General features: G+C 47.1%; 1 protein-coding gene across 2 annotated transcripts in view; it reads left to right on the forward strand.

Annotated features, from left to right (window-relative positions):
- Positions 1-12,383, forward strand: part of LOC147195340 (microtubule-associated serine/threonine-protein kinase 3-like) — a 61,828-nt gene that overhangs the window by 22,879 nt on the left and 26,566 nt on the right. For both annotated transcript variants that reach the window (XM_086128303.1, XM_086128304.1), the window contains exon 6: positions 312-472. In XM_086128303.1, coding sequence (XP_085984429.1) covers positions 312-472 — 161 coding nt within the window. The remainder of the gene's footprint in view (positions 1-311; positions 473-12,383) is intronic.

The following is a 12,383-nucleotide window of genomic DNA, read 5'->3' on the forward strand; positions in this document are numbered from 1 at the left end:
GCAAGTTTTCATACATTCCAGGCCTCATGTCACACATTTTGCCCTAGTGTGAGTACATGAGCGCACATGGCCGAAATGCCTTGGGATGAATTGCAGCGCCAAATAAAAGTCCTTCTTTAACAGAACATTTAAGCTCACATCCTCCAGACTGACAAAGATAACAAAAAGAGAATTTGTGTTTTGTTTGGAACATCTATGCTGTTTATTATCTTATCCTCATACACGTCCATGTAAAGCAAAAGTGAATGTTTTGAAGCACCCGCTGTTATTCATGTCCTGCTTATCCTCACCCGTCTTCTTTTCTTTGTCAGTCATCATCTTCCCAGGAGCTCTTGCATCAGCTGCCGCTCCAGCCAACACAAGATGATCTCCACTTCCTGTTTAAACATTTCCGGAGCACAGAAAGTGTGGCAGATGAAGAAGGACTACTACACACTTCTCCCCCTGTCAGGCTCCGCTCGCGCAGTCTCAGGTAGCATCCATTCCAAGCTAACCATTTGGCTTAGCATTTAAGTTCAGTGATTTCCTGTCATCTAGCTGTTCACTGTTCAAGAGTCCAAGATCATCTTCGGTCATGGAGATGAACGAGATAAAAAGATTATGGGAAAATTCCAGAATGATGATGAAAGTGTGCGTGATCATAGAGGACCACCAAAATGTAGCGGTTTGTTTCTTAGACTGTACCATTAAATACTGTGGTATCTTGACTAGTGAGTGCCCCAGCTTAGTTTTTCAGTTATGAGGCTTCACTTCCTTAATTTGTGTGTTTGGTTTTTTTTTGTTTGTTTGTTACTCACTTTGTGTTTCGACCCAAAATTAACATAGGAATGAACTTCAGTTATGCTGCTGTGTGAGTGAAGAGACAGTAGTATGTAGAACATAAATAACCGTAATGTGCTCGCTTGTGGACAAGGCGAGCCACAACAGCTGTTGAATGAATGGGACCAACAGTCAAACACACAAATACAAAATGAGAACGCTTGTCTGGACCGACTCTGATTCTATCCCCTGATATATATATACTGTATATATATTGTATGTATATATTAGAGCTGTCAGACGATTAAAATATTTAATCTAATTAAAAATGCAACAATTAACTCAAATGAACTAAAAAATTAATCGTGATCACTCACGCATTTTTTATCGTTTCTGAATTTCCTTTTATATTTATTTGTCATATTTTTCCCCATTTTAATGCTCTCATCAACATCATCATGAATCAGTTTTCTCTGTGCAAAATGCAAATATTTACTGAAATAACAATTTCGATTTTCAATTTTACATGAACATTTTTCACTTGGAGCAGTTATTCACACAATCTCTCACGCAATATTACTGTCCATCAACAACAGTGAAAAAAATATTTTGTCACACAACAGCTGCTTTAACAGCTCTTTTTATGGAATCAAAACAGAGCAATATAACAAAGTGCACATCTTAGGTAAACTAGTACTCAGCCTATAGTGGATTTAAGCCATGGTTGCATACTTCGTTTTTCTCAAGCTTGCTTTGAACACAGCAGTCAGGCTATGTTGATTGTGTTGGTCCTTCTTGCGTGCAAGTCTCTCTACGGTTTTGTGTAGACATCATTTCGGATGACTACACTTGGTTCGATGACAACACTGGAGACGTTTTATTTTCAGTGTGGTCGCTACCACTGCACTGCTAAACTCTCAACGTGCATCAGCGCACAGTCGCTGTCAGACGAACACAGAGAAGCTCCACCCGCTTTATTTATATGGACACAAAACACTGTAACCTTCCACACAAAATACTTCCAAACAAGTAACAATCGCGTCAGTGGCATACATCGAAATCAACGTAATGCCTGCTCTTTATTCACCAGAGGCTCATCAACCTAGTCTCTTATTTCTCTCCCGAAAGAGTGTCTTCTCCCGCTTGGTGTACCTTAGCCTTCTCCGCTACGTACAATCTCTGTACACAGCTTGTAATGGAGCCTCTCGCTGGCAATCCATAGTGGAGTCGTTAGAAGCAATGCGAATGATTTCAGCTTGAGTCGAGCTGTGGACAATGTTGACAGGCTTGCATGCAGTAGCCATACATTTAGCTATGGCTTCAGCAAATTTGTTCTTCGTCATGTCATCCATTTTCTTCGCTTTGAAATGATCCATAGCTGTCTGTCTGAGACGAGGGGGCGGAGTACTCGCGTCAGCTGTGTGCTTGGCCATTAAGTGGTATTTCAGACTCGACGTGCTATGATGATAGCTCAGTTTACGACTGCAAAACATACAGGTAACTTTGGTCTTGTCAGTGGAACAATCTGGCAACTTTTTAAAAGTAAACATTCCATTCATAAACTCTTAAAGTATCCGTTTTCGGTGTCTCGCGCTGCCGTGGCTGGCAAAACAAACGTGCGTGGACCTGTGCAGCGCGCTTGTTGTTTTGTTTCTGGTTTATTTATAGAGAAACGTAACATCCGCTGTGACGTGTGCCGCGTTAATCTTAATGGCCCTGAGCACCAGAGCCATTGAGGCCCAGATTTACCACACCAGACAAGACCCAAGGTATAGGTTGTGCAAAGAGGCACCTGAGACGATCCAACACATAACTGCAGGGTGTAAGATGCTGGCAGGGAAAGCCTACATGGAACGCCATAACCAGGTGGCTGGCATAGTCTACCGAAACATCTGTGCGGAGTATGGACTGGAAACCCCAAGGTCAAAATGGGAAACACCTCCGAAGGTGGTGGAGAATGACCGAGCAAAGATCCTGTGGGACTTCCAGATCCAGACTGACAAGATGGTAATGGCGAACCAACCAGATATTGTGATCATAGATAAAGGGCAGAGGAAAGCCGTTGTTGTGGATGGAGCGGTCCCAAGTAATGGAAACATCAGAAAGAAGGAACACGAGAAACTCGAGAAATACCAAGGGCTCAGAGAGGAGCTGGAGAGAGCCTGGAATGTAAAGGTGACAGTCGTGCCTCTGGTGGTCGGAGCACTCGGGGCAGTGACCCCCAAACTAGATGAGTGGTTACAACAGATCCCGGGAACAACATCGGACATCTCAGTCCAGAAATGTGCAATGCTGGGAACAGCAAGGATACTGCGCAGAACCCTCAGGCTTCCTGGCCTCTGGTAGAGGACCCGAGCTGAATGAGGGACGGACACTACCTGAGGGGTGAGACAAGGATTTCTTTTTTAATTTTATTTTTTATAACACCGTGTGTATCCATCCATCCATCCATCCATCTTCTACCGCTTATCCGGGGCCGGGTTGCGGGGGCAACAGCTTTAGCAGGGAAGCCCAGACCTCCCTCTCCCCAGCCACTTCTTCCAGCTCTCCCCGGGGGATCCCGAGGCGTTCCCAGGCCAGCTGGGTGACATAGTCTCTCCAGCGTGTCCTGGGTTTTCCTCGGGTCTCCTCCCGGTGGGACATGCCCGGAACACCTCACCAGGGAGGCGTTCAGGAGGCATCCGAATCAGATGCCCAAGCCGCCTCATCTGGCTCCTCTCGATGTGGAGGAGAAGCGGCTCGACTCTGAGCCCCTCCCGGATGACCGAGCTTCTCACCTTATCTCTAAGGGAGAGCCCGGACACCCTGCGGAGAAAACTCCTTTCGGCCGCTTGTATCCGGGATCTCGTTCTTTCGGTCACGACCCATAGCTCGTGACCATAGATGAGGGTTGGAATGTCGATCGACTGGTAAATTGAGAGCTTCGCCCTTTGGCTCAGCTCCTTCTTTACCACGACAGACCGATACAACGTCCGCATCACAGCAGATGCTGCACCGATCCGCCTGTCGATCTCTCGCTCCCTTCTGCCCTCATTCGTTACAGTGTTGTGTCCAACGACTGGCAACCCGAGGCCAAGGCCAAGGACTTGACTCCGAGGCCAAGGCCAAGGCCAAGGACTTGGAAAATTTTCCGAAGCAAGGCCAAGGCCAAGGACCAAGGACTTGGCTCCGAGGCCAAGGCCAAGGACCAAGGACTGATTTTGAAGCTGAGGCCTAGCCGAGGACATGTATAAAACAATGCTATCATACCACTTGGCAGGTCTTCATGATTTGCAACACCCCTCCATCATAACCCCTTGCACTCCCGAAGGCTTGAATGAAGTGTTTTTATTCAAAGAGTAGAACAGTCAGGGTACGTGTTATTTATACTGAGAAAAACAAAAATAAAAGCATATGATATACATTTATGAATGAATGTTTTAGTGCAGTAGTTTCTTAATATGAAGTAAATCAACACTCAACAGGCATGACATGGCACGGAAGACAAGTTGAGAAATGATTTTGCATAGAAGTCAATCAATGACTGCAGAAAAAGCGGTAATCTCTCAGTGATAATTTTACAGTTTCCCGGCAGCGAGTCCCAGGGACTCGCTGATCAGAAAAATATGAGTCCCATTATGCATTGCGAGAGTCCCAAATTTCGAATTCTGAAATGGTCTACTTATTCAATTGCATGTGATAATAACACAAACAACAACATATACATACAATTATAAACAAATACTGCAAAAATTTAAATAATTCAGTAGCAGGCCTGAGGATTTCGGAAATTTATGGTAACCGTTTTTCGGTTCCGTCGGATTACCCAGGGAAACCATGGTAACTAATGTTGGGTTCCGTAAACGTTCATCATGGAACCCATTTTTCTATTTTGACCGATATTCATAATCAAGAATTCTGACACTCAAAAGTACAATGTTTCAAGGGTAAATGTTTGAAAACGATGCATTAACAATGAACATTACAGAAGTAGCTGTGTACTCCAGGTTTATTCCAAAAAATAAATGGATCACAAACTGGTGTACTCATGTGGCATCATCAGAGTATTTTTTCCAATCTCACACTACAAAGATTAATTTACTGGTAATCATTAATACAGGTAAGTATTGACACATCAATACTTGACATGCTCTTCCCAAAACGATGCATGTGTAATCTACGATCAATTTGACGAAAGAATTTAACACACGTCATCATGAGTTCTACCAACAGTTAACATTAGCATTACTACACCTTGTGATGAATGTTTTATTCATCAAGTTACCATGCTACAACCAGTAAATTATAGAATAACCAATACTCTTTCATAATATTTTTCATCACGATTAGCCTACAAATCTAATGACCAACTTGCCTCGTAATCGTGCCTCTCGTTGTATCTCGCTCTCGTGTTCTGTGCTTACATTCCAGATGAGTTTAGTGATACGCCCTTTGGACGATTCATACGAAAAATCAGACTGGCATTCCCATTTCTTAAATGTCGTAATTAGTAGACCTTTGTGAGTTTTTTTTCGCCGCCATCTCAAACTTTCATCCGCGCGATTCCTCAGTTTGCGGACTAAAATAGCAACGTAAATCTGTTGCACCCCCAACACCGAAAAAAAACAAAAAACGAAAGTAAATTAGAAGAAAGACACTCACACACCACACCACAAACACACATACAGGCACAGTGAAATCGCGTTGATCACACAGTCAACTCGTGGGCGGTGACTTTTATGTTTAAACTATTTTTCGGTACCGTTAAAATGACGCCACGGAAACGACACGCTACAGGTAACGATTGTTACCGTGAAATCCTCAGGCTTGCCGTAGTTTTTTTTTGTTTTTTAATTGTGAGAAATTTCCTTGCGTCCCAAAAATGCACGTTATTCGGAACTGTGCGTCCCGTGGGAAAATTATGCATCTAGGACGCGGGACGCAGAGGTAACGAGATGGCTGAATCTCGAAACATTCTCTGAGTACTACTATTATTACCACTACCACTAATACTACATTAATTAATTTAATACCTTCAACTTCACAATAATAAAAAATAATTAAATCAACCATGAGTTTAAACTATGTATTATCAATATTCACAATTCCAAACATGAGAAAGCATTCAGCAAACATAACTGGAATCGAGCAAAAGGACTCCAAATCCCAACGGCCAAACCCGGAAGTGAAGTGCCAACATTATTGACTCCAGTTGTAACGCAAATTACTTGGTTCAAACAAACATTCTAGTGCCACCACACAAACGTGACGACTGTGCGAACATAACTAAATAAAAGACACCACTGTTACAGAAAGGCTTTACGCGCGATTTAAATTGCCGATCGCGAACGGAACGAACCGTGATTGAAACTAACTGTGATGCCGCTCTTTACACGTTGTGCTGACTGTCAGTGGCAGCCCCGCCCCTTTTAAAGCGCCAGATAAAGTCATCGTGGGTTTCCCTGGATGGATTTTGATTGATTTCTTCATGATTTTTGCGGTCCTCTGGCCCACTTTAAACCTGTGGACGAAGGATTAGAGGCTTTAATCCCTCGTTGTGTCCGAGGACCGGCAACCCGAGGCCAAGGCCAAGGACTTGACTCCGAGGCCAAGGCCAAGGACCAAGGACTTGACTCCGAGGCCAAGGCCGAGGACCAAGGACCGCCCTTCGGTCCTCGAGGCCAAGGACCGGCTTGAGGAACACATCACTGATTCGTGAACAAGACTCCAAGATACTTAAACTCCTCCACTTGGGGCAAAATCTCCTCCGCGACCCGGAGGGGGCACTCCACCCTTTTCCGACTGAGGACCATTGTTTCAGATTTGGAGGTGCTGATTTTCATCCCAACCGCTTCACACTCGGCTGCGAAACGCTCCAGTGAGAGTTGGAGAGCCCTGCTTGAAGGAGCCAACAGTACCACATCATCTGCAAAAGCAGAGATGCAATACTGAGGCCACTAAAACGGACCCCCTCAACGCTTCGGCTGCGCCTAGAAATTCTGTCCATAAAAGTTATGAACAAAACCGGCGACAAAGGGCAGCCTTGGCGGAGTCCTACCCCCACTGGAAACGATTCCGACTTACTTCCGGCAATGCGAACCAAACTCTGACATCGGTGGTGTAGTGACCGAACAGCCCGTATCAGGGGGTTCGGTACCCCATACCCACGAAGCAGCCCCCACAGAACTCCCCAAGGGACACGGTCAAACGCCTTCTCCAAGTCCACAAAACACATATAGACTGGTTGGGCGAATTCCCACATACCCTCGAGGACCCTTCTAAGAGTGTAGAGCTGGTCCACTGTTCCACGGCCTGGACGAAAACCACACTGCTCCTCCTCAATCTGAGGCTCGACTTCCTGACGGACCCTCCTCTCCAGCACCCCTGAATCGACTTTACCAGGGAGGCTGAGGAGTGTGATCCCTCTGTAGTTGGAACACACCCTCTGGTCCCCCTTTTTAAAAAGAGGGACTACCACCCCGGTCTGCCAATCCAGAGGCACTCTCCCCGTTGACCACGCGTTGTTGCAGAGGCGTGTCAACCAGGACAGCCCCACAACATCCAGAGTTTTGAGGAACTCCGGGCGGATCTCATCCACCCCTGGGGCCTTGCTACCGAGGAGCTTTTTAACCACATCGGTGACTTCAACCACAGAGATAGGAGGGCCTACCTCAGGGTCCTCAGACTCTGCTTCCTCCAAGGAAGGCGTGTTGTTGGAGTTGAGGAGGTCTTCGAAGTACTCTGCCCACCGGTTCACAATGTCCCAAGTCGAAGTCAGCAGCGCCCCATCCACACTGTACACAGTGTTAGTGGTGCACTGCTTCCCCCTCCTGAGACGTCGGATGGTGGACCAGAATTTCCTCGAAGCCGTCCGGAAGTCGGCTTCCATGGCCTCACCGAACTCTTCCCACGCCCGGGTTTTTGCCTCGGCGACCACCGAAGCTGCGTTCCGCTTGGCCAGTCGATACCCGTCAGCTGCCTCTGGGGTCCCACAGGCCATAAAGGCCCAATAGGACTCCTTCTTCAGCTTGACGGCATCCCTTACTGCTGGTGTCCACCAGCGAGTACAGGGGTTGCCGCCACGACAGGCACCATCGTCCACAACTCAGATTGGCCGCCTCAACAATAGAGGCACGGAACACGGTCCATTCTGACTCAATGTCCCCCGCTTCCCCCGAGACATGGGAAAAGCTCTGCTGGAGGTGGGAGTTGAAACTCTTTCTGACAGGGGATTCCGCCAGACGCTCCCAACAAACCCTCACAATACGTTTTGGGTCTGCCAGGACGGACCGGCATCCTCCCCCACCATCGGAGCCTACTCACCACCAGGTGGTGATCAGTTGACAGCTCCGCCCCTCTCTTCACCCGAGTGTCCAAAACATGCGGCCGCAAATCCGATGATACAACCACAAAGTCAATCATCGAACTGCAGCCTAGGGTGTCCTGGTGCCAAGTGCACATATGGACACCCTTATGTTTGAACAAGGTGCTCGTTATGGACAATCCGTGACGAGCACAGAAGTCCAATAACAAAACACCACTCGAGTTCTGATCGGGGGGGCCGTTCCTCCCAATCACGCCCTTCCAGGTCTCACTGTGATTGCCCACGTGAGCATTGAAGTCCCCCAGCAGAACAAGGGAGTCCCCAGCCGGAATACTCTCCAGCACACCCTCCAAGGACTCATAAAGGTTGGGTATGCTGAGCTGCTGTTTGGTGCATATGCACAAACAACGGTCAGGACCCGTCCCCCACACCCGAAGGCGGAGGGAGGCAACCCTCTCGTCTACCGGTGTGAACCCCAATGTACAGGCACTGAGCCGGGGGGCAATGAGTATGCCCACACCTGCTCTGCGCCTCTCACCGTGAGCAACTCCAGAGTGGAAGAGAGTCCAACCCCTCTCGAGAGAACTGGTACCAGAACCCAGGCTGTGTGTGGAGGCAAGTCCGACTATATCCAGTCGGAACTTCTCTGCCTCGCACACCAGCTCGGGCTCCTTCCCTGCCAGAGAGGTGACATTCTATGTCCCAAGAGCTAGCTTCTGCAGCCGAGGATCGGACCGCCAGGGTCCCCGCCTTTGGCTGCCGCCCAACTCACATTGCACCCGACCCCTTTGGCCCCTCCCATGGGTGGTGAGACCATGAGAAAGGGGACCCACGTTGCCTCTTCGGGCTGAGCCCGGCCGGGCCCCATGGGTGTAGGCCCGGCCACCAGGCGCTCGCCAACGAGCCCCACCTCCAGGCCTGGCTCCAGAGGGGGGCCCCGGTGACCCGCGTCCGGGCAAGGGAAACTGAGTGCCATTGATTTTATTCATCATAAGGGGCTTGTGAGCCGTGTTTTGTCTGGTCCCTCACCCAGGACCTGTTTGCCATGGGTGACCCTGCCAGGGGCGTAAAGCCCCAGACAACTTAGCTACTAGGATCATTGGGACACACAAACCCCTCCACCACGGTAAGGTGACGGCTCACGTAGGGGCCGTGTGTATGTATGTACTGTATATATGTGTGTATGTATGTAAAAACAGTATATACACACATACTGTACATACATACATACAAAATCGGAATATTATGATTTGATCCATTTATCTTCAAAAGGGTTGCGGGCGTACTGGAGCCGGTCAATCTCAGCTGTCATTGGGCAGCAGACAAGGTACACCCTGAACTGGTTGCCAGCCAATCGCAGATGTTAATTTATTTCATTATAAAATATATATACAGGGTCAGGCAAAATGATCTGACATTTGGAGGTTAAATAAAGGGCAAATAAAGTCAAGAAACCAAAACGTGTTTTTAGTTTTGAAAAGTACATTTAATGCCATTCTGTTTCGTTATGCTTTAAAAATTAAGTGGTGGTGCAAGGTCGGCTGGTTGATTTTTCATTTCAATGTTGATCCAGAAGTGATTATCCCTGGTCCTCCTGTATGGAGTTCGCATGTTCTCCCCGTGCCTGCGTGTTTTTTTTCTGGGTACTCTAGTTTCCTCCCACATTCCAAAAACATGTACCGTATTTTCACGACCATTCGGCGCACCGTGTTGTTGGGCGCAGTCTCGGTAAGGGGTGCTATTTCTGTATTTGACACATACACAAAACGCACTGTATTATTGGGCGCAGCCAGGCATGGTAAAACAAACGCCAGCTTAAACATACGGCATGCATGCACGCACGCTAAAAACACGTTTTTAAAAAGGCAACGGAAGCAAAACTGAGTTCGGTTGTAATTTATTTCGTCATTTTACAATGTACTCACGTTTTTCTCTTCGCCTCTTACACACTCACCCTTCACTCATTGGCGACTGGTACCTGCTGGGGGCGTGCCTTTAGCGCCATTCTTACACGCCCACCCTTCACTCATTGGCGACTGGTACCTGCTAGGGACGTGCCTTGAGTGTCCTCTTACATGCCCACCCTTCACTCATTGGCGGACTTCCGCATGCCTGTCGTCACTCACGCCCGCCTTTTCTCTATATAAAGAGCGTGTCGGCCAGAAGCGCTCTCAGTCATGCTTTGGAACTCTGCTCATACACTAGACGCTCCGCATTATAAGGCGTCCTGTCCATTTTGGAGAAAATTTAAGACTTTTAATGGTGCCTTATTGTCGTGAAAATACGGTACTGTGATCTCGAATGCTTATGGTTCGTGTGCCCTGCGATTGGCTGCCAATTAGTTGAGGGTCTACCCCGCCTGTTGCCTGAAGATGGCTCGGACAGGCTCCAGCATGCCTGCGACCCTTATGAAGATAACCGGATCAGATATTGAATGGATGGATCGATGAATATATATTCATCAGTCACATCGGGTATGGTGGCGGCATCCTTGGATGATAAATTGTTTAACTTTGTCACATTTCCTCTCCTAAGAAATTGCAGTGAATGAGCAGAAGTAGAACTTTATTCATGGCCATTTCGTAATGCACGGGTGCCCAAACTTTTTGGACCGAAGATCTACTTTTCAATCAACCAACCTTCCTCGATCAAGCCATTACCGCGCATGCGCATGTGCGCATGCGCACGCACTCACTCACACATGCCATGATGAGCAACAGCCTGACAGGGAGGCATGCGACTCACTTTTGCTAACTGTTAACTATCGTAGCTCATGCGTACAATTTTATAATGCTTCTCCAGATTCCCATTCTTTAAGAGTGCAATCGGTGAATTGTTCACAAAATGCACTTTGCCTGATGATAATAATAATAATAATAATAATAAAGGAATGGGCGGCCCGGTAGTCCAGTGGTTAGCACGTCGGCTTCACAGTGCAGAGGTACCGGGTTCGATTCCAGCTCCGGCCTCCCTGTGTGGAGTTTGCATGTTCTCCCCGGGCCTGCGTGGGTTTTCTCCGGGTGCTCCGGTTTCCTCCCACATTCCAAAAACATGCATGGCAGGCTGATTGGACGCTCTAAGTTGTCCCTAGGTGTGAGTGTGGGCGTGGATGGTTGTTCGTCTCTGCGTGCCCTGCGATTGGCTGGCAACTGATTCAGGGTGTCCCCCGCCTACTGCCCGGAGACGGCTGGGATAGGCTCCAGCACCCCCCGCGACCCTAGTGAGGATCAAGCGGTTCGGAAATTGGATGGATGGATAATAATAAAGGAGACATCGCAACAGCTCTAATCGCAAGCTGCCATTGCAGACTGCTGAGCACTAACTTCCGGTGATTTAGTTCACGCGCCACCGTACGTACGTTCAACGTGATCTATTTTTGTTTTTATTGTTGTGATTTATTTTATTGTTTTGTTTTTTCAATACTTTTTGTGAAAGTGAGACTGATATGATGATTAGGGTTCAGTGTGCATTAACACAAAAAGTGTATTACCGTATTTTCCGCACGAAAGGACGCACTGGATTATGAGGCGCACCTTCAATGAATGGCTATTGTGTAAATTTCTTTCATATATTAGACGCCTCGCACTAAAAGGCGCAATCTACAATGCGTCCACTCGATGGTGCTACGCTCCTTCCATTCAACTCAAGAGGCGTCCGTTCAAATTGAGAGGCGTTCATGACCACCTCTGAAAAATGTAAATTAACTATTACTGTATCAAAAAATAATGCATCAAAACAGAAAATCAAGCGAGGAAATCACAAAATAAATTCTATATCCCCCCCCCCCACAGAATTTATTTTGTGATTTCCTCGCTTGATTTTCTTCGTGGTTTCATTGAAGTAAGAATTAATTTACGTTTTTCGTGGGCTGCCTTGACCGCCTCTCGAGTGGAACGGAAGAAAGCACGGAGACGGACAAAGACGTACAGTACCTGGACTTGCTGAGACTGTGAAAACCATTAATACAGTCTGCGTTTAAAAAAATATTAAAACCACAACCACAGCTCTCATTTTTTCAACAAACTCAGGTGTGTCTTTGTCCGTCTCCTTCCCTTCTTTTCTTCCGGTCAACTCGAGAGGTGTTCATGACCGCCTCCGAAAAACCCATTTGCATTTCCTTTGTCGTAGCTCCAAGAGTACAATCAGATAAGATAAAATCAGAAAAACTTTAATAGTCTCACAATGGAGAAATTCCCACTTCACAGCAGCAAAGTTATGAGAGGAAGAAGTAGCAGAGCAAAATAAATAGGAGCTGCTGGAAAGGCAGCCACTCTCGCGGCGCCATCTTGAAGTCAAAATAACACAAGATGTCAGTCGTAGT

This window comes from Hippocampus guttulatus, chromosome 14 (assembly GCF_054856545.1).
Source record: "Hippocampus guttulatus isolate MCC_2025c chromosome 14, RoL_Hgut_1.0, whole genome shotgun sequence".
In the NCBI taxonomy this organism is placed as follows: domain Eukaryota; kingdom Metazoa; phylum Chordata; class Actinopteri; order Syngnathiformes; family Syngnathidae; genus Hippocampus; species Hippocampus guttulatus.